The sequence below is a fragment of the Panthera onca genome, chromosome C2 (genome assembly GCF_046562875.1).
Source record: "Panthera onca isolate mPanOnc1 chromosome C2, mPanOnc1 haplotype 2, whole genome shotgun sequence".
NCBI lineage: Eukaryota > Metazoa > Chordata > Mammalia > Carnivora > Felidae > Panthera > Panthera onca.
In genome coordinates, this window is record NC_138347.1 from 62779017 (window position 1) to 62806687 (window position 27671).

At 38.1% G+C, this 27671-nt stretch overlaps 1 protein-coding gene across 1 annotated transcript in view; it reads right to left on the bottom strand.

The window, feature by feature from the left end:
* Positions 1-27671, bottom strand: part of LSAMP (limbic system associated membrane protein) — an 889273-nt gene that overhangs the window by 809647 nt on the left and 51955 nt on the right. The window contains exon 2 of the mRNA XM_078453038.2: positions 19991-20049. Coding sequence (XP_078309164.1) covers positions 19991-20049 — 59 coding nt within the window. The remainder of the gene's footprint in view (positions 1-19990; positions 20050-27671) is intronic.

Below are 27671 nucleotides of genomic sequence, written 5' to 3' on the forward strand. Positions count from 1 at the left end.
ACACACACACACACACACACAGGAAGAGAGAGACAGAGAGACAGAGAGACAGAGAGATTCTTAACCAGGCTCCATGCTCAGCCCAGAGCCCAACACGTGGCTCTATCCAACAACCCAGAGCTGAAGTCAAGAATCAGACTCTCAAGTGATGGAGCCGCCCAGCCACTCCCTAGAAGATACCCCTTTAATGAATAAATCACTCTATATGTTTTACAACTCATCTATTCCTTCATGTAACCTGCACACAGACTTTTTCGAGTTGATGTTATGCTGATCTTTGATATTCAACACTCTTCTGAATAAACTGTCCCTGATACCACTTATGGGAAATACCTACTAGTGTATAAAATTATCTGTAATAGGAGCTATAATTGGTTGTAGAGCAATGGAATATCAAACTCTAGTATGTTTTTTTCTTTGATGTTTAAATGAATGTTTAATGTTAAATGTTTAAATAAATCAGAATCTCTCAATGAGGCCTGGGAGTCTGATTATACAGGCCTGATGATTCAGATGTAAGTGGTCTGTAGGCCATACCCTGGGAAGTCCTGTCTTACAAAGCTGACTTCTCTATAGGAAGTTTATGGAAGAACTCCACTAACTTGAAGCTATCCTCCCCCTTACTTAGGCTTATCATGTTATGTAATAGAAAACCACTTTTATAGTATTGAGTGACGGGCACTATGAGACACTATCTATTAAAATATAAATATTAACCTGAAAAATAAATATACTTAATACATCAGGGACTGTCAGTATACTGAGCATAGAGAACACGTAGCTAGACTTCAAATAGGAGCAGAACTGTGAGAGACTGGAACAGGGAAGAACTAACAGGAGGCAGAAACATCTGGAATTGAGTCACTGCAATAGGAAACTTAGCCCACTGGGAAACAGCAGGAGATCAGTGAGGAGTAGGAGGAGTGAGACTTCTAGATTTGACTAAAAATAACATGTTGGCCAAATCTATTCATTGCCTTCCAATTTATAAAATGTTCTCATATGTACTTTTAATTTCATGCTTATGACCACTCTCATAAAGAAATTAGTAATATTAGAAGTAGTGTACAAGAATTAGCAAAAATGTCTCTAGAGACAGATTTTCCCTGTTTCACCACTGTGTATATTTGTGAATGGAGACAGAAAAATGTAACCTCTGTGTCCCAGTGTCCTCACCTGTGTAGTAGGAACAATGATATTGCCTACCTCATGGGCCATAATGAAATAAGGTAAACAGAAGATTTAGTTGATCAAATGGAAACTTTTCTTATTTTTTCATTTGAAAGGAAAACTAAGACTCAGAAAAAACATAACTGGGTCATTGTACCCAGTGATTAAGTTCACAGGGACTGAATGTAATGATTCTGGCTCCTGATTCCACATCCTGACTCTTTCTTCAGCACCACCTTTCTTCCAAAGGTTAAGGTGGAGATCAAGAAATAAACCCTCACTTTCTTCACGGTTGCTCTAGAAAGCACATTTATAATTTATACTTGGCTTACTGTGACAAAGGCCTCTGTGAAACTGGACTAGTAGATTGTCTGAAATGTGTCCAAATAATTCTGATTCACAGAGTTGGCAAAACACCCAGATCTGCGGGACTTTGCAATTGTCGTTTTAAATGCAAGCTCTCAAACTAATCCTAGAGCATTACTACACTCATCCGGAGCTCTGAGATCCTGAAGAGGTCAAACTGGAATATAGTCTAAACAGAAAATGAGTTCTCCTCATACCTGTGGGGCTTGAATTTGTGCTGAGATACTCCTTTTTGATACCTGAATCCCTGGCTTCCTGTTTCCTTAGAGCTGCCCTAGAGATACGAGCCCCCTGGAATGCAAATTGAGCCACACTAAGCATGCGGTGGCTTCACCAGTAGTACCACCTGCTTTGAGAGTCTTTGAGAGACACCCCTCCCCACCCCCCACCGCCACTGCCTCCTCACCAAATAAGGTAGACAAAGCTTTGACTCTTGGAAGCAATCACGTGATCCCCTAAAGCAAGAGACTCACTTCAAGTAAAGGACTGCTAGATTTGCAGTCTCCTAATTGAACCCGAGTACTTGTGCAGTGTTGAACAAAGTACAGTTATGAACATAACTTGCTAAATAGTCTAAGTCCTTTCTGCTATGCATACAGAGAATATATGTGTATACATATTATGATTAAAAGAAGAAAAACAGGGACAAAATGATCTGTGGATGCCAAATCAGAATGTATAGCCCCTATAAGCAGTTTTGTGACTAAGAATGCCACAGACCAACAGGCACCCTCTATCCCTACCACCACTAGCTGCACAACAATCATGTAGAGTATGACACTTCCTAATGCATTTACCAATGACATCTACTACTTTTTCCTAGGGGAGTAAGTTATAATGAAAATAAAGCACTTCTAGCAACTGCTGCAAAAGTAAAATGCACCAAAGGTGTGATTGCCGTAAAGCTTTTGATCTGTTAAGCAGCAATGGTTATAAAGTATACCATGAGATTTTCCATCTCTCACTTTCCTGAGTATTGAACTCTGAATTACCCAGTTAGCACTTGGAGCATGTGCTGTCCATTATGTATGGAGGAGAAATATTGACAGTGAGTGCACTTAACTAAGTCCACCCCATGTTTTGAGGTTAAAACCAGAGAGTATCTGTGATCAATTCCCTCATGGAGCTGTTAAAAAGCCAATGTGTACAAGACTCTGGTTTCCAGATGAGCCCTACAACATGCTTATTAAGTAGAAAAACCACTGGACTAATGTATATCAAGTGGCTACGTACAAAGGGAAACTGATCTGGAAAGGATTTTAACCTCTGGTCTACAGTGTCCCTTTCCTTTTTGTCCTGTGGCTTTTTAGTTAAAAGCTTTGAGACATAAGGGCTCCAAGTCATCTTTTTTTTTTTTTTTCCAACAAACTAGATATTTTGTTTTTCCTTAGACTTTGTTTTATATTCACAATTCAGGATTCCCATTTATCTCATGCTACTTATGTAGAAGCCCTTACACCCAGTACTGCTTATGGTTAAATGGTTGGGAGTAGAGAAGTGATGAGCCCCTGAACGTTATGTCCCTAAGCACCACTCTGCAAAAGAACTACTTGCCCTAATCTGTAGTTCTCAGGATAAACACACAACCATTTCCTGCCCTAGATCAGGAGATACTGCAAAATTTTAGTGCAGCATATTAATCGAGAGCACTAAATTCATGCTCAGTGATTTTTTTTTAATGACAGTAAGTTCAATTCTCGCTCTTTCTACCAAAAGTAATTCTATCTTCCAGCTACATTGTACTGCTCACTTCTATTGAGTGTTCCCCTCGTAAATGTTACCACTGCTCTGGGCTTTGAGTTCAAATCACTGTAATGAGTGTGCTGTCAGTCATCTTAGAGCATGGGGCCAATCAAGTCAGAAACTACAGGCTTGACATGGGATAATGTGATGAGATCACTTAAAGAGCTAGGTGGGATAGGATGAGCAGGTCCAGATTCCATATGCTACATAGCCATGCCACAGCTAAGCCAGACTCTTGTTTGGCATGCTATATGATGATAGTTGGATATTCTAAAAACCTCTTCAATCTACAAGCTACTTTCTGGAATTCATTGTAATTTCAATTTTGTGTATTTGACAGTTTACACTCAAAACTTCAAGTGAGAGACTCTCAATTCAAACTAGATTAACAACAACAAAACAATCTTGGCAATAAAAAATCTAAAAATAGATTTAGGATCTACCACAGCTGGGTCCAGCTCCACAAATTATTAATAACCAGTCTCTCTCCCTGTCTGTTTCTGTCTCTCTCCTTCCCTCTCTCCCTCCCTTCATCTCTCAGCTTTGTTTTTCTCACTACTGTTTTCATTCTCAGGCACATTTTCTTTCCATAGAGAGGAAAAAATTGTTACACACAACTCCAAGAAGCATTTCACTCCTGTAGCTTTCATAAATGGCCTGGAGAGAGGACATCAAGGCTGGGTCACATGACCACTCCTGAAGCAGACTGTGGTCAGGGTGGGGAGTGAGGTGCTCTAATTGCCCAGTACTGAGTCAGGTACTTTCTCCTGGGTAAGCAGAGCTATAAGAGAATAAGACATGCTTATTCCTCAAATAAAGAGATGGTTGACAGGCAAAAAATACATTATATTTCACTTTACTGATCATGGTCAATCAATTTATCACTGTCCAGCACCCAGTCTGGTTTATATCTCAAATAGAAACTATGCTTTGTATTGGTTTTCTCTTTAGCCGGTTAGTGTACAACCTCCATTTTCTTCAGTTATGCATTGAAGTAGTCGGTTTGTTTTCATGTTATGGTGCAGAGACAATACTAAAGAGGTTTATTAAACTAGAGTCCCCGGGTGAAATGTCTTAGGGTTTATACTGCTTTTTCATAATCTTATTGAGCTGAAAAGGTTTCCAACTGCACAGGGGATGTATTCTGGTGTTGTCCTCCAAGCTTCTTGTGGCTTGCAGTGCAGTGGGATAAGTACTAGCATACTAATGGGTCTATTGTGTCAGTGTCCCACTTTACTAATTATAGGGACAAGGCAGGCTGGTCTATACAAAATACTATCAAGTAGCCTTGGCGAGTTTCTTGAGGCAACTAAGCTTGTAGGGGAGCTATAGTGTTCCAGATCTTCTAGAAGTCTCTGGATTTTTAAAAGTAAACTAACAAAGTGGATTAGTCCTATTTCGCTGCAGTTAGAATTTAGGAATAAAATCAAAGTAAACTGTAGCCAAAACCATTCTGTTATTTCATGGGTTTCTGATAAATGATATCCTACAAAAGTCTATAAGGATGCTGACCAGGATTTCCCATAACATCCAATAAAGGACATGATTTCCACCAAATCAACGCACTAGACTAAGACAGACACATGTTGCTTTGGTGTTAGTGATTAAAATGAAAAGGTAAAGTTGTTTAGGATTAGGTGTCTTTAGCTTTGAGAAATTTTTGACATTCTTCTTATTTATAAATGAAATTACTGGAAGATAGTTCAGTTTTCATAGGGATAAATGTCAAAATATTTTCAGACAAGTAGGAACATACATGTCTATACTCCCTACCAAGAACTCTAAAAGTGTGCATGTCATAATCTAATTTCTTTGTAATTCAAAAGCTCAACCTGCAATCAATGTTACTCATGTTTCTATACCTATGTAGAAGCCTGATAAAGGAAACTAAATTAATACATTGTAGACCTTTGGGTGATATAGAGAGATGATTTTTCCTTTTCCAAATGTATCTCCCAACTTTCTTTTTCCTCACAGACTGTCCTCCCCTTTGAATACTTGCTCTTGCTTGAAGTCACCTTTTAAAGCATGTGACTAGTACAGAATCCTTATCACACAAGTACCATATACTGACCACATAGATGCTGCTGCATTAGTCTCTATGGATACTGATAGGAACTGTAACACACATGGGTAAACACAGTGAGATATGAAGGTCATGATTCTATTACCTTCATCAACTGTCCAGAAAGTTTTTATGCACACGTTAGCATGAATCTTTCTCTTCAAGCTTCTAAGAAGCATACTACTGGTTCTTGCCATATTTATAGATGCAACTAAACTCAGTTGCCTGCATGGGAGTCACAGTTGCTAATTTGTCATGTTTTTACCATTTATCATTTATCCAGATACAACTGCTAATTAGCTACTGTTGGTAAACTTAGATGTGTGCACAAGTCAATGCCTTGCTGATCTGGTTCCACCTTTTTCCTGATTTCTGTAGTTACAGACATATCAGAAAACAACATGGTTTGGAGGGTTTCTGTTCCAAGAAGCTAAATGTTCTTCAATTAGAGTAACTAATTAGAAAAGCAAGTTTAACACCAAATGTAGTCATCCTGCTTGAGAGCTGGCATATTTGGATCATTGAATGTTGGTGACTTAAGTCTTAATGTAAAGAAAATATTGGCCTGATTGGGGAAATTAATTCAATTTATACATTCCTTTTTTTTTTTTTTTCAATGTTCATTTTTATTTTTGACAGAGAGAAACTGAGTGCAAGCTGGGGAGGGGCAGAGAGAGAGGAAGACACAGAATCTGAAGCAAGCTCCATGCTCTAAGCTTGTCAGCACAGAGCTTAACGTGGGGATCAAACTCATCAACTGGGAGACCATGACCTGAGCCAAAGTTGGACGCTTAACCAACCGAGCCACCCAGGTGACCCTCAATTTTAAATTGTTTCATTCAAGTTTTATTTTGCGACAGATACTATGAGTCAACTGTCCAATTTCTTTTACCATCCCTTCCTTGTTAGAAAGCCCACATAAGGTTCAGAACAGCATTGTGCATAGGAGAAAACTTACTCCTATCAGTCCCCTTTGAACAAAGTGGTAACAATTAGTATCTTCTTTATAGTCAATGAGTGGAAATGGATATCTGCTGGAGGTTCCTAGGAAAGCGGTTTTTTTGTTTGTTTGTTTGTTTGTTTGTTTTGTTTGTTTTTTTACCTATGAAAGAGAATATTTGTGGCTGGCGTACCTCCACTCTTCTTTCTGCCTTGAATAGAACCTAGTATCCAGAGTTGAGGTCAACATGCTACAATCATAAAGAAAAGCCCAAGAGTACTGTTACATAAGCTTTAGCAACAATAAGATATTGAACTAAAAGTTCCAGGCCCTTCATCTGGCCTTGGTTGATTTATGAGAAAAATAAACCCTTATTTTAAAAATCAGGGGCACCTGGGTGGCTCAGTCAGGTGACCACCGGACTCTCAATTTTGGCTCAGCTCATGATCCCAGGGTTGCAGGATCAGGATCCAATTGGGATCCTCACTGAGTCTGGAGCCTGCTTAGGATTCTCTCTCTCTGTTCCTTCCCCACCTCATGCACACATAGGCAAGTGCGCACTCTCTCTCTCTCTCTCTCTCTCTCTCTCTCTTTCACTAAAATTAAAAAACAAAAAAACAACAACAACAAAAAAACCTCTATAAAATGTGTTGTTACTTGCAAGTGACCATATTGAACTGACACATGGACTTCATTTTCTCTCATACCATTCAATCACTCTAATCGCCAGGTGAAAAGATTAAACAGCAGCCAAGAGAGTCACAAAAACAGCCTCTGAATTCCATTCAACTTAAACCCATTACAATTACATGAACATTTGAATTGTAATTTACAAGGAATTTTTTGATATGCATTATATACTTGGAGATTGCTTATTTAATATTTGCAAGCTATAATTAACCTCTTTTTCTAAGTAAAATAAACTAAGTGTCAGAGGGCACAAGTAATGTTTTAAAGGACACAGAGATAAGAAATGGCCAAGTCAAGACTAAAGCTCATGTTTTCTGGCTCTAGGTCTGGTTTTTCACTAGAATGCACTGCACCTGGGTCAAAAAGGAATGGAAACAAGAATGTAAACAAGACTGTAGTCCAGACTTCAATACTAGCAGCAGAAAATTTTGCCTACTCCAAACCTGTAGGCAATGCAAACTGTATGTAAGACAGACTAAAAGAAGAGGATTGGAATCTAGGTAGGGGGTGCAAGTGTATGTGTATGAATGCTGGGAGACACTGTCTATGAGTCCTAGTGGTTTTCTGCTCTTACTTTTCAGCAGTGTGAGCTCTTCCATGTGTGAACCTGCTATTCATTGGAGCAGTACGGAAAACACTATTGACTGTACATCTCATTTATAACTAGAATTGAAAAATATGTTCCATATTTCTCAGTTTCCTTTTCTTTTTGGCCATTATTTGTTATCGGGGAAGTTAACATTATTGAATTCTGGGAAGCAGCTCAGGAAGCCAGTTTACATAAATGTATAAATAAATCAAACTGAGGTATAGCAAATGATGTTAGAATTTTCTAGTATTTGTGACCAAAATCATAAACACGTATTACAGAGCATTTATTTTGAACAGCAGCCAGGTGCTGGAAGCTAGGTAATTCTGTCATGCCTATGGGGTTTTTAAGTCATGATTGTTGATTTATAATACCTGTGTTTTACCCCAGAGACAAGTAAGTAATTGTCTACGGATATTCAATATGATAAGTCAACCCAGTGGTCTTCCAAAGACAAATCACCATAGGCCATGTCATTTCTGGTCATTTCCTTATCTCGTTCATAGGCAGGCTTGGTGGTCCTCAGCTGCATATAATTTGGGAAATCCTCTCCTCTTGCAAGCAGGTCCTCCTGCACCAAGCCAGAAATGGTAGTGAGGGAGGAAAACTAAAGGGACCTTGTGAAAAACTGCTTTCTCTCCTTTTCCCGGTTCTGTTCTTGCTAAGACCTACACCCCTGCCTTACACAGGCCTTCTAGAAGCTTATAATGTATGTCTTCCTTGTAAAGGTCAGGGACTTAATGACCTCTTTGGAGTCTTCCAGAATGATTGATAACATCTAAAGAGTGACTGGGCAGGTCATCCTGACCAAGGTCTCATCAAGACCCCTGGCTGCAGGGCATAAGTGACTTATGGAGAACACTTACACACTCCTCTTCGTTCCTGGATTACTGAGAAGACACATGAACTAGACCACAGTCCTCAATAAAACCCCAGGCTCCAAACAGAGATAAAACTTATTCTTTCCTTTCTGAGGCTCCTGGACACTCTGTCCATATCTATAATCTCTCTATGTCTTGAATAAACTCTACTCCCACTTCTCCTTGTCTTGGGTTTGATTTCTATCTTGCACAAAGCCCAGGATTGTCTTGGCTGGTCCAGTGGGACTCCCTCTGGGTCCTTGGACCCAGCCAGCCTCCATCAATAGAACCATTAGCTATTTCAGTCACAAAAGTTTTTTTTGGAGAAGGGCTGTGCTTTTAACTTTCTATAAATGGTATAACCTCCCCCACAGTCTCTTGAAGTGTAGGTCCTAGGTCACAGGAGAAACCCTAAACAAGAGGAATGAGATATAGAAAGGTAGACACCAAAGATCAAGTTCAGACTTGAACTTGATTTTACAGTCTTGCCTAAGGTTAAGTCAGGATAAGGTAGCTTACTGAGACATTCCAGCCCTGTATTTTGCCTGAGGCAAAGCAAGATGTGGTTCTTCCCTTTTTAAGTCAGTGACCCTTGAATGTCTGGTGTTGACCTGAAGGCAAAACAAGGCAGTTAAAGATGGTTTCTCTCTTGTTCCTTGAATAAAAGAGAGAAAATGCCCGAAGGTAGGGTGATGAGAGTAAAGACAACAAAGCTGCAACACACAGGAAAATATCTCTGCCACAAACATTTCTCTATCAGTCTATTTAGTGCCACTTCTGGTCCACTTGGCTCCATGCCTATACTAAAAGAGAAAACAGTTGTGCTGGAGGAGGGGTGTTCCAGAGCATTAGCCAAATCCCAGTTTGAATGCTTAACAACTCACAGGGTTTATTAAGAGTACTCCAAGCACTACACAGAAGCACATTAATTATACATTTCTGCTGGTGATGTCATTCCAAGTCTCTGTGCCATTTGAAGTGGGCATTAGACCCTTCTTCCATTCCTGTGTGAAGCATTTAAGTAGCTGTATATCTGTTGAAGAGGGGCCATGTTGTTTCCTAGAACTGGCTGGGTGTCAGAAAAATAAGTCTAAAATAGAAGACACCAGATCATCTGCAGCACTTAATGCATGGTGTGTGAATATAATGTGGAACACAATTTGGCTATGAATCTTTAACATGATTTTTCTAACAGAATGAAAGGTATTACATTAATGACATTTAATTAATACACAAAATAGAGTGGCTTTTTCTTACCAATACATGAAACATTATTTTTTAGATTATCTATAAAAGAATGTTAAACCTAGGCTGAAGCCTTAGTTAGACTCTAGGTCAGTATGTATTCCTGCCTTCCCTTGTCTCTTTCCTCTTAATAAATGTCTACTTCTCAGATATAGGGATTTATTTTAAAATCAGCTTTGAACCACATAAAAGTGTATGAACTTGAGCAAAAATTGTAGCCTCACAGAGTTATTGTGAGCATCCAATGGTATAACGTATGTGAAGATGTCTTATAAAATTTAAGCATTATGCAAATGTAAATTGTCATTATTATTGCTAACTTCTTTAACTGTGTGGAGTGGTCATTAGGTAAAAGGCATTGTGTTGAGAGCTCTTCAAATATTATCTCACTTAATATAATTCTCACAACAATCCTGTCCAGTAAGTACTGTTATTACTCTAGTTATACGGAAGAGGAAAATGAGACTTGGGGAGATAAAGTAACTTGGCTAGTAATGATACAGCTACTATATCATGAAGAGGTAAAAACTGATGCCAAACCAAAATAACACAATAAGAACCAAATACAGATTAAATTGTTCATTAGTTGCTGTTAGGGATTATAACTACTGTAGAGGCCAAGGGCCACCACCCAAAAAATGCCACTTTGGGGTACTGATGTTCATTCATTTATTTATTTAGGAACACTGATTATTATTTTTTTTTAGCTTTATTTATTTACTTTTTAGAGAGACAGCACAAGTTGGGGAGGGAGGGAGGGAGAAAGAGAGAGAGAGAGAGAGAGAGAGAGAGAGAGAGAGAGAGAGAATCCCAAGTAGGCTCCACACTGTCAGCAGCACAGAGCCCAACAAGAGCTCTAACTCCCAAACTGAGAGATCATGACCTGGGCAGAAACCAAGAACCGGAAGCTTAACCGGCTGAGCCATCCAGGCAGTCCGCATACTTATTATTTTAAATAAAATTTTCTTAAGAAACATTCAGTTCAAGGACACTCAGACACTCTTCTAGCCCGCAAAAACAGGAAACAAATCTCCCATATGAGAAACTACCCTACTGTCCTAAGAACTAAAAAAGACATGTGTAACACCAGAGATAAGGATTATAAAGTTAAGAAAACTATAAAAACAAACCTGGTTACTTTTTCACTAATCTACTACCTCAACCCAAACTTTGTTTAGAATTTCTTACTGATTAATGCTCCCAAACACTTTTTTTTTTTTTTTTTTTTTTTAATCCTGTCAATTCCTCATAAACATATTGTCTCTTTGTCTACAACATCTAAAAACTGCCTGCCCTGGTCATTTCGTTGGCTCTCAATTTTATTACTGGGACTCTGTGAGCATGTAGGAAAACTGAGTTTCTTTCTCCTGTTAATCTGTCTCATGTAAATTTAATTCTCAGTCTAGTTAGAAGACCTCAAAGGGTAGAGGAAGAATTTTTCCTTCCTGATACTGGTCCCCTCCAAAAGCAGGGTAAATAGAGTTTTATTTAAGTAAACTGTTCTTACTCTGAAAAATCTTCAGGAAAACACATTCTGTGCTATGCTAATCAAGAAATGGAGAGTAGATCTGTTTTCTGGTCTTTGTGTAAAATTGGAGTCTACCCACTACCAGCATATACTCCATGAGAGTAAGGGTATGATAGCCTGTTGGACCTTAGCCTGTTGAAAGACCATCAGAGCTGGAAATGGTGACACAACATCTTCAAACACAGTCCAACCCCCCCTGAAAATGATGCCACGATTCCTCCTTCAGTGGCTCTACAGGTTTTAGCTAAAGGGCCGGAGTAAAAATTCATGTTGCCCAAGGCTAAATGGCACAGCTATGTTCTTAGATCAATAACTTACCTTCCTCATTCACTCTCTATAATTACTTCCTTTTTTTCCAATGCATTTGCTTGTCATAGACACAAAATAAGGATCACAAATGGCAGGAGTCCTCATGTCATGTCTAACACCTGTTGATCCTTCCAACCTTTCTGACATAATCCTGTACCTCTCTTACTGCTGCCTTTGGTATACTGGCCTTCTCTCTGTTCTTGAAATGCACTGCCATCTTTCTAGTTTTAGGACATTTGTATCTATAGTCTCCATGGCAATCCTCTTACTATGCAGGTCTCAATTCAGATTATACTTTCTCTGGGAGACCTTTCCTGAATAACCAATCTAAGATTCCCCTTAGTCCCTCACCTTCTTACACAAAACATCCCTGTTTTGGTTGTTTTTCTTCATAGACTTTATTACAACCTGAAGCTGCCCTATTAATTGTCTGTTCATCAGTGTATTATTATTATTATTATTTTGTATCATATAGGTAAAAGGCACTATGTCTTGAGAGAAGTATTTCATCTTTTTAAGTTTATTTATTTTGAGAGACAGAGAGTGAGTTTAAGTGGGGGAGGGGCAGAGAGAGAGAGGCAGAGAGAGAATCCCAAGCAGGCTCTGTCACAGGGCTCTGTTGCACAAACCAAGAGATCATGGCCTGAGCTCAAATTAAGAGTCAGACATTAATTGACTGAGCCATCCAGGTACCCCCAGAGCAGTATTTCATCCACTGCATCCCTCACATCTAGTTTCTAGCTAAAACAATGCTCATACTTTTAATGTTCAGTACATATTTGTCAAATAAATTAATAAACACAATGAGTTGTTGTATGAGGTTGGCCACATGCAGTATTACATTATGTGGGGTAAAATTAAGGGTGGAATCATACCAAAACCTGTATCAATTATTTTTGCCCACCAAAACCCAGAGATCACACTCCAGCATTCACTTGGTGGAGGTGCCCATTAACAGATATCTCATAATTGCTCCTTCAATATTATTTCAATTTAAAAATCATGCGGCACAAAACAAGAAATGAATCCACAAGATACTCTGCAAGGGAAAACTGCTTAAGGACTACAGTGTTAAAGCCCTATTAAAATAACTTTTATAAACAACTTGCAAATACCCCTGAAGTCACTCTGAGATCACAGCATCCTTGTTATATCTAGTAGCTGTTAGTTGAGAAAGAAACACTAGACCCTAGGGCCAGATTTGAAGATTCAGTCTTATGTCTGAAGGAGGAAAGGCAGATACAGAGGAAAATACAGGAAGATACAGAGGCTCAAACAACACTCAAAGGGTTTTACAAGAAAACTGTGTGCCAACCAAACGAGACTGAAGAAAGGGAGAAAGAAGGAAGTGAAGTCAAGAGGGCACAGAGAAAATCAACATGATTAATAAGTCATGAACAAAAAGAAGCATCAAAAAATGTGAGTTAACAGTGCTCAAGACTTCCAGTGATATATATAGCAAAAAATAATTTGTTATTACTAAACATACTGAATTGGTGATGAACCCCTTTTCTACATTTGTTCCTTTGTCCCTTCAACCTCTAGTATAATGGGGAAAAATATAATATTCTTGTAAAAAGGATCATTCTAGAAAGAAAGCTGGGGCTGAGAGGAACTTGAGACACTGCTACATTGAATACATTTTATTGTAGCAGGGCAATTGAAACACGCCCCCAGCATCACACCCTGGAGGGTCACATATGTACACATGGCGACTCTGATTCATACTCGATTCCATCGACAGTGACCTGAGTTTGATACATTATAATAATACTTTTAATTGTTTCCTTTTAATTCATATTTTATCTTATAACTTCAAAAGGATTTTTCCAAGCAAAATGTTGTTAAACGGGCAAAGGGTTTCTTTTTTAAAGAGAAGGTTTTGCTGGGCCTATGAATAGTGTACATAACAGATCTGGGCATCGATTCTTTCTTCTGAAGGATGGGGCATGTGATACTTATTTCTTATCTACTGTTCAAAGACCACAGGAGAGTAAATGAAACGATGTCCCTAAAGTTCTCTAAGCTGCTGGTGGAATCACAAATGTGAGGTAATAAGTAATTTGTCCAGGCAGGATTGTTATTCTCAACAGCTCTACAAGATGTAAAGCAAGTTCCTATTACATGGGGCCTGTTGGAGGCTGAAAGAGCCATCTGGTTGCTTACCTTGAGTGAAAAATTTGATTTGGAGCTGAAAGAGAAGAGGGTCCCTGGTGGAAGGAATGACCTGGGAACCTGCCCAAGTCTCTTGAGGCATTTATACACATGTCCACTTGTGCTCTTGTGGGGGCCTCCTTGGGTTATAACAATGCAAGGAGGCAAATTACCCATGGGAACACTATACTAGAAGGAAAGAATAAATTAAGAGACAAGATTCATGAAAGGCAGCTGGGCTGACATGAAAAGGAAAGATTTTTAAAGGGGTTTATTCAAAAAGGGATTTTAAGGTAATAAAAGAAGAAACTCCCTGCCTACTTTGCCATAGCCAAGAATTTAGGCATTCATTCCTTAGAAATTTAGCCCTTCTATTCCTTTTTAAAATTTTATTTTAAAATAATCTCATGCTTACAAAAGTTTGCAAAATTAGTAGAGAGAACATCTGTATACCCTTTCCTAGTTTTACCACTTTGTACTAATTTCCAACTTTTCTCTCTCTCATTACATTAAATATTTTAATGTTGATACATATTATATATGCATGTTATACATTTGTATATAAATATATATGTATATTTCAAGTTTAACAATAATGTAATACTTATCTATTCTACAGACTATATTCCAATTTTATCAAATGACTCAGTTATGCCCTTTATAGCATTTTTCCCCTTCAGCGAAGATCCAGCAGTTCATGGTTATTTATTGCATTTAGTTGTCACATCTGATATTTCCTCTTAATTTCAATTTAGGTAATATATGCCCAGTTGGAATATTATTTAAGTGATGTGTCCTTCTTATGGTACCCTATTTGGAGGTACCTAATCCATCTGCCACTCATTAGTGATATTAATTTTGATCACCAGTTCAAAGTGTTATCTAATTTCTCTACTATATAGTAGCTATTTTTCCCCTTGCAGCTAATAAGAAATCTGTAGGGAAATAGTTTGGGATTATGCAAATATTATGATTCTCTAGATTTAGTATCCATTCATAACTCTTGCCTCAAACTATTTTTCCTGTGATTGTTGCAAACAATGTTTTCCCAGATTCACTATTCTCTTCACTTTGGTCAGTTGACACCAGTCAGGAAGAGTCTTCCTTTCCTCCCCATTTATTTGTTTACCTATTATTTATCAATACTCACTTATAGATTCCTATTTTATTCAGTGCACTATAATCCATTGTGCTTCACAATTTTGGACACTGAAATTGCCCCAGATGCATACAAGTTCCTTCAAGCTGGCTTCCCTGTCCTTTTAATTTTTTTTTTTTTTACAGCACCTCTTAAATAATAAAATGATACGGGTTCATTTTATACTTCCCCTGCCCCAGTCCTGAACTCAGCCATATCTTCCATTAGACATGGTTCCTTTTAGTGGACAATTACACTTAGAAACCAACATTTAGGCTTTGAGTATGCTCATTGTTTCTGAGCTGTCATTATTTCTTGAAATTTGAACAGACACAGGAAATATGTATCTGCAATTCTTTTTTAATTTTTTTAAAAATATTTTTGAGAGGGAGAGAGACAGAGTGTGAGCAGGGGAAGGGCAGAGAGAGAGGAAGACACATAATCTGAAGGAGGCTCTAGGCTTTAGCACAGAGCCCGACATGGGGCTCAAACTCACAGACCACAAGATCATGACCTGAGCTGAAGTCAGACGCTTAACCAACTGAGCCATCCAGGGACCCCTATAGCTGCAATTCTAATCTAACCCTGTGAGGTTTTTCTCCACATTCCTTCATTCCATGTTCCATATTCTCTGGCTTTCCTGATGTCACCACATGTACTCATTTGTTTAGTCTTACAATGCACACAAAGTACTTTCAGAATTGTTTCACCCACATTATAGCCAAAAACAAACAAACAAGCAAAGGATAAACAAGAGTTTAAGATTTTTTGCGATTTTTCCTTCTAGGTTGAGGGTACGCAGTCAAGGTACTGTGATCAAAAGAAAGTTGTAGATACTTTAAACTGGTGAACTTTATTGAATGTAAGTTATATCTTAATAAGTATATAATTACATTAAAATATTTAGGTTAGTTTTTTGTTGTTTTTTTTGTTTGGTTTTTTTTTTTTTTTTTTTTTTTTTTTTTTGGTTTTTAGCCTTCACCAAACAATGCCATCCTGGATTGTTACTCTTGAGTCTCAAAGCAAAAGGCCCCTACCTGCTATAGAACCTTCTCTCCATTCTTTACCCCTTTCTCTTTACTAACAGAGTTGTCTTGATTTATTAGGTTCCTATTCTCACTTGGAGGTCAGAGTATGCAAATTAAACCTTCAAGTCTAAAATCAATAACTGCCCTTCCATTGTCTTACCATTTATCATTTTTCAAGATATTTTCCTGCAAATGCTGCTAGTTGGTAGATTTCATATTCTAGTACATGTTTGTGGTAGTATGGAAGAAAATTCTACCCAAGGAGCCAGGAAATCTCTCCCTGATACCCAGTTCATTCCTCTCACGTACTTGAGCCTCCTTAAGCCAAATCAGCAATCTGCAATTTGTATGTTTCTGTGGTAAGCTACTTGTCTTCACCTAAAGAGAGATTTAGCCATTGTCATAGGCCCTGGGAGGCAACCTCTACATCCCTGGACTTTGTTGCGTGACAGGTGAGTTTTGTTATTAAAGGTGGGCTCCTCAAACACACCTGATAATGTATGCTAACAAGGTGACTCATTAGTGGGTCCCTAGATAGTCTATGCTAAGAAGATGACTCAGGACGGAGGCAAGCCATTCTAGAAAGGCTGACCACATGATTAATGGGTTGGTGCTCAGAAGGTGAGGGTGGGAGGCTAGAGACTGAATGCTATCAATAGGCAATAATTCAGTTAATCATGCCTATGCAAGAAAATGTTAGTAAAAACTCTGGACATCAGAAATCAGGTGAACATCCTTGGTGGGCTGTACTCCATGTATTGCTATATGTTGATGCTGGAAGGATAACATGTCCCTGAGGATGATGAAAATTTCATATGTTGAAACCTCCCAGATTCCTCCCTATGCATCTCTCCCTTTGGGTGGTTCTAACATTAAAATAAAACGTTTGGGTTGTTCTTGCATTAAAATAAAACCACAATTATAACACTTCTTTGAGTTCTGTGAGTCATTCTAGCAAGTTAACAAACTTAAGGTTGGTCATGGGAATCCCTGACCTTTTAGCCAACAATGAGAATAACCCTGAGGACCCTTGAACTGTGGCTGATATCTTCAGTGACGGCAGTGTCATGAGGACCGTTTCCTCACACTGTGAAGTTTGCCTGACTCTTGCAGTGTATAGTTTGTATATAAAAGGAATTAAAATATGTTCTTTAAACTTCTGTATCCCTCTATAATTCCAATTCCATGAGTCCATAATACTTTGCATTTAGATTCCCATTTTCCCAATTTCTTGGTTCATTTGTAAACTGAGGAAAACAACCTATTGGAATATATACAAATATACATTTATAAATAAACAAAATCAATAGAATTCAATGAATCATAGTCTTTCTCATGGAGACAGAAATGCATCACCAACAAGAGGACAGAGAGGGAAAGTAAGCTTTGCTTCCAAATTATGTTGACAGTTTATGAATGATCTAAAGTGGAAAAACACATGACTTTCAAGCCTGCAATTCCTCGCAAGTGTGTGTCTATTAAATGACATCACCACTGCTCTTCCAAAATTATGAACCTTTAATTATTCCTATCCTAAAAGCAGGTGTCCATTTTCTGTCTAGTTATGACCTGCCTATGTTAAACATCACCCAGGACCATACTCTGTTCTGCATAATTACCTCACAGTGAAAAGTTAGTAGATGAAAACAGAGAGACCTGCTTTTCTCCAGGCAATTCAAAACCTGAAAATTAGATGTCAGTGTTCGCTCAGACCCAGCTCTGTTTGCTGCAGTGCAGTAATTACTAAATGAAAAAAGAAAATAATTCAATGTGTTTTTTTTTTTTTAATTCACTGCCTCATACCTTTTCTAAACTAGTCCATCACTCAGGCAAAGAAATGAAACACAAAGTAGAAATTTATACTCAATTGTGGGTACTTGCTATATTAGAAAAGAACTCCCCATTGGTAATTCCAGCCCCTGCCACAAAGCAAGCCTTGCTGAGATAGATACTTTGAGGTGCTAGGTTAAATGGGTCACATGTCTGGGTTTCTAGGAATGGCAACCTCCTCTTCCTCCTCTAGGCTGAGGAAAGGAAGCAGCACGATGTGGAAGAGACAGCCTACTGAATATTGTAGGAAAAAAAAAAAAAAAACTCCAGTAACAATTTTTCTTTAACAATACTATAACTACAGCAAGGTTCATGCAAATCAGTACAAATTACAAACCCTTTTCAGGTTAACGGCAGTTCTAGGAATGAGAAAGAAAAATGATTAGCCAGCATACAACCAGCACTTTTCTGAAGCTCATTTCACTTATTCAGCAATATTTCTTGAATATTTACTATGTTCCAGGCACTGTTTTAGGTACTATGGATGCACAGTGTTTACCTCAGTAGACATGTTACTACCTACAGCCCATGTAACTAGAGTTATGGCTTATTGAATGTATAAGTACACCACAAGTGAACAGGTCTAAGGGGAAAAAACAAGCAAACAATTGACCTTTACAATTCACACTGGTAATTTTTAGGGCAAAGAACATTGGTTTAATATGTGATCTCAGGGAATGCACAAAGAATTTATCATTTCAGTGTCTTAGAAGGTCTCTGTCACATTGGTTTTCTTGTATTTGATGTCCTAATTATGCATGGACATAGTAAAAAAGCTTGAGGAGTAAAAAAGCTTCTACCCTCCCATTTATTAAAAAAAAAGTTTCCTAGGAGAAACAATACAGGTGGAAACACAAATAATATTGCTAGACAGGTCTGAAAGCAGAGACATAAGGGCAGAGGCCACGTCTATTTTACTCACTGTTTTATGCCCAATGCCAAATAAAATGGCAGAAATGCATTAGGAGCTCAATGATCTCTTGTGGAATGATGAATTAATGGATAAAGGAGATTCAGAGTGTTTCAGAGGAAGGACATGACACAGACAATATGGAGAAAAAAATCTGTATTACCTAAAATAAAGCTATTATATGTCTCTTCTCAAAGCAACTGAAGAAGTACCTACTTCCCATGAGCCACATTATATTAAAGAAGATTTATTGGTGCTAATAAATTCAAGGCATCTTATCACAGACCTTAGGAGGAAGACACTCGCACAATCACTTACAGAATTGTCTACATTGACAAGGCTGATTGAGAGGTTTATTATTTTCCCAAAGCACTTATCCGAGGGGTGATGCTGTGCCTCCCAAGACTCATCAAACCCAACAATCACTACCCACTCTGTTGATTCAACGGGAACAAATGGTTGAGCCAGAAGAAACATGGAATGTGTCTTTAGTGACTTTGACCTTGGATGAGTCATTTCCTATTTCCAGGCTTCTCTTTTCTCTTATTCTCAAAATAAAAGCATTGATACCAATGATATGATAGTGGCTGTCTCTTCAAGAACCTCAGTTCTATGATTTAAAAATCTGAGTACTAATTATTGGGAACAAATGGATCTTCATCTACATTTAACGGTTAGCAATTTGGAAGAGATTTTTGAATGCACCTATTGAAAGTGGAGATTAATCTATGAGTGTTTCAAAACAAAAAAATGTCAAGAAGCAACTTTTGATACCAAAAAGGGTGATTTCTAGAAACTACACAATACTTGTTACACAGTGGGGAAGAATGCTTGGCAGAAGACATGAAATCTGAATAGAATGAAGAAGAATGCTCATACAACATCAGATATAGAGAACTGCAGAGTTGATAGAGAAAGTAGAATAGAGGGAGTGATTTTCACTGTGATTCTCCAACAATAAAAATTGAGAAATAGTTACAATGTAAGACACTATAATCCATACACAAAGGGTAGAAAATTAAAAGCAGTCTTGGACTTTTAATAGAAAGATATAAATATAACCTTAGTTTTCAGGGAATAAAACTTGTGGTGAGAATGTGAAAATGCAAGAGAAATTTTCTCATTGGACACATGATAGAAAGTATCATGGAAAAAACAAGATTGTTAACTGAAGTGATGTTGCTATATATACGTTATCTGTGATACGGTATATAATACACTGCACTGTAGTAAGTATTCAAATGTTAGTTTCCTTCACTAGATTGTGAGTTCCATGAGAGCTGGAACTTATTTCTTTAGGACTCACTATAGTTGCTAGAACAGAATAACACAATCTGTGTAGAATTAATACTAAGCCTGTGTTAATTATATATCAACTACTTGAATAAAAACACAAAACACAGACAAATACATGATTCCACTTACCTGAGGTTTGGAAACTAGTCAAACTCATGGAAAGAAAATAAAATGGTGGCTGCCAGGAACTGGAGGTGGAGGGAAAAGGGAAGTTGTTCAGTGGGTATAGAGTTTAAATTTTGGAAGATAAAAAAGTTCTAGAGATCTGTTACATAACAACATGAATATATGTAACAGTACTGAACTGTACATTTAAAAATGGTTAAGGGGCAGGGTACCTGGATGGTTCAGTCTTTTGAGCATCTGACTCTTGGTTTTGGTTCAGGTCATAATTTCATGGCTGGTGGGATTGAGCCCACACTGGGGTACCCACTGATACTGCGGAGCTTCCTTAGGAATCTTTCCCTTGCTCTCCCTCTGCCCCTCCCCCACTTGTACACGTGCACATGTGCGAGTGCATGCTCTCTCTCTCTCAAAAAAATATAAAAAACTTATACAATTTAAATTTATTTTTTATGTTTGTTTATTATTTTTGAGAGACAGGGTGTGAGTGGGGGGAGGAGCAGAAAGAGAGGGAGACACAGAACCTGAAGCAGGATACAGGCACTGAGCTGTCAGCACAGAGTCCCCCATGGCACTGGAACCCACTGACTTCTCAGATCATGACCTGAAGCGAAGTTGGTCATTTAACCCACTGAGCCACCCAGGCGGCTGAAATTTAAAAAAAATAAATAAATAAAAATGGTTAAAATGGTGAATTCTATGTTGTATATTTTTTACCATAGTTAAATTTTTAAAATTGTTTTTAAAATGTTTAAGTTTTTAAAAATGTTAATTATTATTATCTTTTAGAGAAAGAGTGCAAGCATGGGAGATGGGGAGAGGGACAATGAGAGGGAGAGGGAGAAAGGGAGAATGAGAGGGAGAGAAGGGGAGAGAGGGAGCGAGAGAGAGAGGGAGAGAGAGAGAGAGAGAGAGAGGGAGAGAGAATCTCAAGCAGGCTCCTGCTCTGTGCAGAGCCAGATGTGGAGCTCATCCCACCACCCTGGGACAAAGATCTGAGCAGAAAATGGATGCTCAACCGACTGAGCCACCCAGGTACCCCTAAATTACTTAAACACATACACACAAAATATAATGTATAATAAAATTACTTGACCAGAGATGTCTAAATATGTTAAAGATACTGAAGGATAGCTGGTTACAAGCTAGGGAAGACATTATTTACTCAGAATGTCCATACACTTACTATACTTATCACATACCATACCGTACACATACTACAATCGTGAGGGGTGCAGTGTTTTTCATTTTGTTTTGCTTTTAAAGGTTACTTATTTATTTTGAGAGAGCGAGAGCATGAGCAAGTGGGGGAGGTGGGGGAGAGAGAAAGAGAGAGGGAATGAATCCCGAGCAGACTCCATGCTCAGCTCAGAGCCTGATGCAGGGCTAAATCTCACTACCTAGAGATCATGACATGAGCTGATATCAAGAGGTGGAGGCTTAACTAACTGAGCCTCTCAGGCGCCCTGGGGTGCCGTGTTTAAAGAATGAGTAGTGTTTGGCTGTCTAGGCTCTCAAATGCAGCCAGGAAGCACAGCTCCAGTGTCTCACTGCTCAAGGACTCCAAGCCATCTGACCCCTTCTAAGGAGGCATGGACAATATCCGTGAATAATGCTCCTCTCATCCTCCACTCCACTGGCCTCCATAGCCATGAAGGACAATGTGTTCATTTATAATTCCCTTGTGACAACTGGACTCCCATGTGTGAAACAAGCTGAAATTCAATTAAAGAGGATGTGGTGCCTGCAATCTTTCATTAAGTCCCTTGGCAGCAAACACAGCTGTAGATATTCCTTCTTTTCTTTTCCCTGAGAACTACCTTCTGGGTTTTAATTCTAAATGAGGAGGGATGTAGGGGCTTCTCCAGAATTCTGTCTTGAAAAATAACATCTCAGATTGAAATTTAGAGACTGTCAATAAACAACCTCATGCTCCTGCAGGAAGATGAAGAATGGATCTGATTGCATTTCCTATCAATACCATAAAGAAGAAGGGGTGGAAAGGAGGTGGTAAGTTTGACAGTAATAGTTTTCAGCAGCTCTGACAAGCCAAGAAACTTCATCCGTTCATCACACTTTTCCCTCTCTGCTGATTTTAAATGCAAGCCCCTTACTTCAAGCCTGACTGACTTCTCTCTTGATTCAGAGTAATTGGGATCCTCAGAGGCTTCCCAGAGGAAGCATTTGCTGGTGTATCATCTCTGGGTGTTAACACTAGATAGTGGTTTGGCTTATGTTTAGTATCTTTGGGTATCACATTGGGGCCTGAGAGTGTTGGGCTGCTGAAACCCAAAAAGCCCACAATGGGGGGGAAAAGTCACAACAGCAGCTTCTCTCCTCTTACCTAGATCATCACCCGTTTCAATTATGTTGTGTAATAGAAACCATGATATAGTCTGAAATCTTGAGAGCAAAGCAGTCTTGAAATACTACCAACCTCTCTGAACCATGCTACATGTATGCACATGTTGATATAGGAAAACCTTAAAGTACACATTGCAATCACATTGATTACTGCTTGTCATCATTACAGATGGGTCTGTAGAAGCTTAGGATTTTAATGAGCCAGTATGGATTTCATGTTCTACTTTTGATCTGAGAGACAGCGGTAGCTCCTTTCAGTGCAGATTGATTCCAACAAGCCGGAAATTTTTAAGGTCAGCTTGTTTCCCTTCGAATGAGATGCTTATCTTATTAAATGGACAAAACACAAGAATCAGATCTTTAGAGTAAAGTAGAAGAAAGAAAAGAATGATTTTGCAGGGAATCTGATTCATTAGCAAGTTAGCATGGACAATTCAGAGCTTTTTCATCAACAGCTTTCAATACCCAGCTACTTCAGCTCTTCTCCTCACTTTGCCAGGACCAAGTATTAGAAGAAACGTTATTTATCCTCCAGTCTCTGGAACACATTTTCTTTGATCTTAGCAGAATGTTTTTATTTTTTCTTTACTTATCTGATCACATATTTCAGCATTAATATTCATAGGGATATTATAAATATATATATTTGATGGGAGAAAATTTTGAAGAAACTTTTGTGTCTGTCCAGTAACTCTAAAAGTCAAGCCTCTGAGCACTGCCAGCTTGGTATAATTACACTCTCTCACAACTTCCTTCCCTTTTGTGTGTGTGTCTGTGTGTACGTGTGTGTAGGTAGTTTAGTAGAACTGAGTAATACATTCCTGTCCCTTCAATGTTACTATAAGCCTGGATCTTAGAAATGTTTGAGTTGAGAAGGGACTACATGATAAAGCTAATCATAGGTTATAGATCATGTAAGCACATAGACACAGAATTATACATCTTTTATCAAAAACTGAGTGTACAGATCAGATGGTATAAGTTTCCATTTTTAGGAGCCTGGGAAATTTAACTTTGACTGAGAGCCAGTGATCCTCAATTATTTGCATCTCCATGGCCCTAGAATGCTCAAATTTGGGGAAAAAGAATTTTGTATTATGTGTGCAAATGGCCCAGCAACAATCCATCAAAAAGCTGTTCTTTTTCTTTTCTTTTTTAAGATTATCTATTTATTTTGAGAGAGACCATGAGAGCGCATGTGCATGTGCACATGTGCAGAGGTGGTGTAGACAGAGGGAGAGAGAGAATCCCAAGCAGGCTCTGCACTGTCAGTGTGGAGCCTGATGCAGGGCTCAAACTCAAACCATGGAATCATGACCTGAGTCTAAATCAAGAGTTGGATGCTTAACCAACTGAGCCACCCAGGTGCCCTGAGAGACAGTTATTTTTCTTTAGAGGAGTAAAAAATATATATGAACCTTCTGAATGAATGTAGGAGCAGCTGAGAACATAAACACAGAAAACCTGCATCAGTCAGATTTGTCCTGGAGCTTTTGGCCAAAGCTTATATACCTTATTCTATTTCCTTCTGGCTTTCTCAATCACCATGAGTTCTGATTTTTGCCTCTCCTGCCGAGTCAATTTGTTTCCTTTTGAAAAAATTATTTTCTGATTAAAATGAACTTTCCTTACCTTTTCCATACTCCCCTCCCCATTTGTTAAGCACTGTTTCAGTTAGAGTGCAAATATATAGAAATATCCTATGTCTTATAGAAACAATGGAAAGAGAGGATGCAAAATAAAAGCCCTCAAAACCAAGTATTCTTGCCAATATGCTTCAGAGACTGTAAGATAAAAATATGATTTAAAGAAACAGATTGCTTCTGTTTCCTATTTCACCTTTGGTTCAAAATAGGAGACATAGATTCCATTTAATAGAAGAAGAATATTTTCCCTCCAGACTGAGAATCTGGCTTTTGGAATAGAGTTTTTAATAAAAGGTCAACAGAAGACTTTGGGGAGAGGGGTGGTGAAAAGATAAGAGTAGCAATAAGGTTTATTTTGTCTCTAATCATAAAGGAAAGAGGATGTATGCTTTTCTGTGAGCATGTGTGGGTGTGTCTGTGATTGCGTGCATGCTCACAGTGTGTGTGGTATGTGTGTCTGTACCTGAGACACAAGAGAGGAATGGATAAAACTGCGAGCTGTGGAAACATCTCAATAAGTGTTGACTTCCTACCATGAATATGCTTATGATTTCTCATTCTAATATCGTTTCAGAACTCCAAAGTAGGGATATTTCTCCTTGCATTACTGTCATAACCTCCATAGACACATTGTTCCTCCCTTCATTGCTCACATAGCCCCCATTTCAGCTTCTCACTCTGATCCAATCGTTCCTAGCTATGCTGAACACTTTACAGAGTTCTGAACTTTTGCATGAACATTAGTATTTCCATTGTCTCATCTTTGGGGTTTCTATCTTGTCAGGCAACCTTGTCCCATAAAATAAACAGGATTACCAAGTACAAAATATTGCAAAGAAATTAAATAGATGTACATGGAATTGCTTAAATAGGTATAATTTTCACCACCTGCCTAGATCATCACCAGAATTTTATGTGAAATACTGTGGAATCTGTTCTCTACAACAGCAACCCTGATGGTAAGTTGAATACAGTGAATGTACAAATAGGCCAAGAATGTGTCGGGGCTTGCTCTGAAGTGCAATATTACTAATTTGCATATTTTGCAAGTTATCACGGAGATTTGATGATTTGTCCAAGTAAAGTGCATAAAAATACAAAAGTTTAATGGGTTCATAGTCCACTGCACTTTCTGACATTGCCTGTTGACATATTCTAGTATATTTTAATGCTTTTTCACACTTGACATGGCACTACTGTATGGTAATTACGTTCCCATAAATATGTCCAGTAATGATTGCCATTTGAACCGATTAGCCATTGATCCATTCATATCAATTCAACGACAACTTTGCTTCTAAAATTAAACAAGTCAACAAGATTATGACAATCTTAAATTACATCATTTAATCTCAAATCAAAGAATAATAGTATGCTAGGACAATATGCTGGGCACTGATCACGGTCAATTCATTTTTGATAACGGTTGAGTTTTATACAACGTATGTACTTAAGATTTCTTACATTGCAAAGATGAAAAACCAGGATTCATGTGAAAAATATTCAATTTACAAGATGTCCCTAGGAATTCAGAAATAAATTGTAAAATAAATGTAAGGAGCTATCACACAGATTTACTTCATCTCAGCATACTTACCCAGGGTAAGCAGATGAGTTTATGCTGTTTCACATGTACAAACCCTTAAGATTAAAAAAAAAAAGTAATTATTCTGTCTGAAAGCATCCCCTAACTGCTTCCCTTCACTGTGAATTCTTCTGAAAATGTTCCTATCCCTCAAGTGTCTATATAGCCTATGGGATAATATCCAAACTATGGAATCTGGCATTTGGAGATCCACATATTTGGTTTTCTGACCTTGTCATCTACTTCTAACATGAGCTTTCTTTCAGGGGATGTTGTCTACTTATTCTCCTCCAAACAAAAATGTCCAAGAATCTCCTGCACAACTCTCTGTCACTGTTTCCTTTGCCTGATCTTTCTGTGAAATCAGTATTTTGGGATTTCCCATCAGCTGTGTGTGTGTGTGTGTGTGTGTGTGTGTGTGTCTTTCTTTCTGCCTGCCCTTTCTCCACAATACAGTTAAATCATTCAGAGATTATTTCCTTCCATCCTAAGCTCTCATAAATGGTCACACACATTTTATGCTGCACAACCCAAAGGGATCCTATCCACAATGATCACAACATAAACAGTGAGCCCTAATGATCTGTCTTCTTTCACCAATTTATAACTCATAATCAATAAGTGACTAAGCAAACAATGGACATGCATGAAAAATTAGGAAATAACACACTGGCATCATTTTAAAAAGTCAGAAATGAGAACAAAATGAATGAAGACAATATTGACTCTGCCCACGCATCTGCCCAGGTCAGAAAATTTTCTTATCAACATGTCAAATTACTTTGTTTCCAACCGTAAAGTCGTAATCTAAGTTAATGAGCTAAAACACAGTTTAGTCATTTGATCTTCCCCTTGATCCAGAAGAGGTATCTTGCAAGTAGGAATTTACCCTCAGCTATCCTTCTAGACTGCTCTTTTGTAATGCTGACAACCTCATGCCAACTTACTCTTTGTTATTGTTGTTCCTATTGAAACAACAAAATTTCTCTTTTCTAATACTCCTGATAAGAACTCAGGAAATTGTTTTGAACTCTTTCCTATTTTGGCAGATCTGACATTTTATGACATTTTCCCCTACCCCTTCTCCCCAAATCTTTGACCGCTCCTACCTCTTTTTTTTTTTTTTTTTAATAATCTTTTTCTGATTTCTTTTCTGTTTTTCTCCTCCAGTGTTCATCTCCACACTGTTTTTCTCTCTGTATTCTGTCTTGGGCACTTCATCCAGTTTTTACATTTTCTAATCATCCCTATGTGGAAGATAAACAATAATATCTATTTATTCCTATATTCCTGACTCTTTCTCAAGCTTCGCACTCATATTTCCAATGCTCCACTGAACATAATCAATGAGAGATGCTCCCGTCCACTAAAATTTAATGTATCTGAACAAATTTACTCCAGTGAATTCTCCCTTCCTTTCCTGTACCTGTTAATATATAACCAATCTTCCTCTCATCAAGGATTGAAGCTTTGAAGGTATCTTTTTCTTTCTAATTTCCTTCTACTTCTCTCCCCTAACCTCCAAATCCACTAGTAATCAAGGCATGCTAATAACTCATTCAAAATTGCTTCTCACATCTGGCACTTTCATTACATTCATACCATTACTACAGTGCATGTCCTTATTACTTCACATCTGGATTCAGATTAAGATGTTGTGATCATGTACTAAGCAACTGATAGGTGTCAGATACTGCTAGCTTCTTTCATAAACATTGAATGCTTTCCTAAATTCTCTCTCTTCCAGACTATCCACTACCCAACTTTCAGATTAATATTCATAAAATGTTAATTTAGTCAACTCTTCTTTCTCCTGGCAATAGCCCAGCAGTGGCTCATTCAAGGGCAAACCACTGTGTTTCTTCACTTCTTTTTAACATTAACTCTACTCCACTGAAGTTACATCTCTGTTAAATGTTGTATATACTGTGGTATATTGAAAAAAAGGCCATAGACTTTTCCCATCCTCACATGAATACCACTTTGCAAAGTGAATTTATAATTCCTTCAATCAAAATGTGTCTATTTCTCCACTTTGTCTTGTGACTAGCTTTGACCAATGAGACAATACCAAACATGACTCAACCAGAGA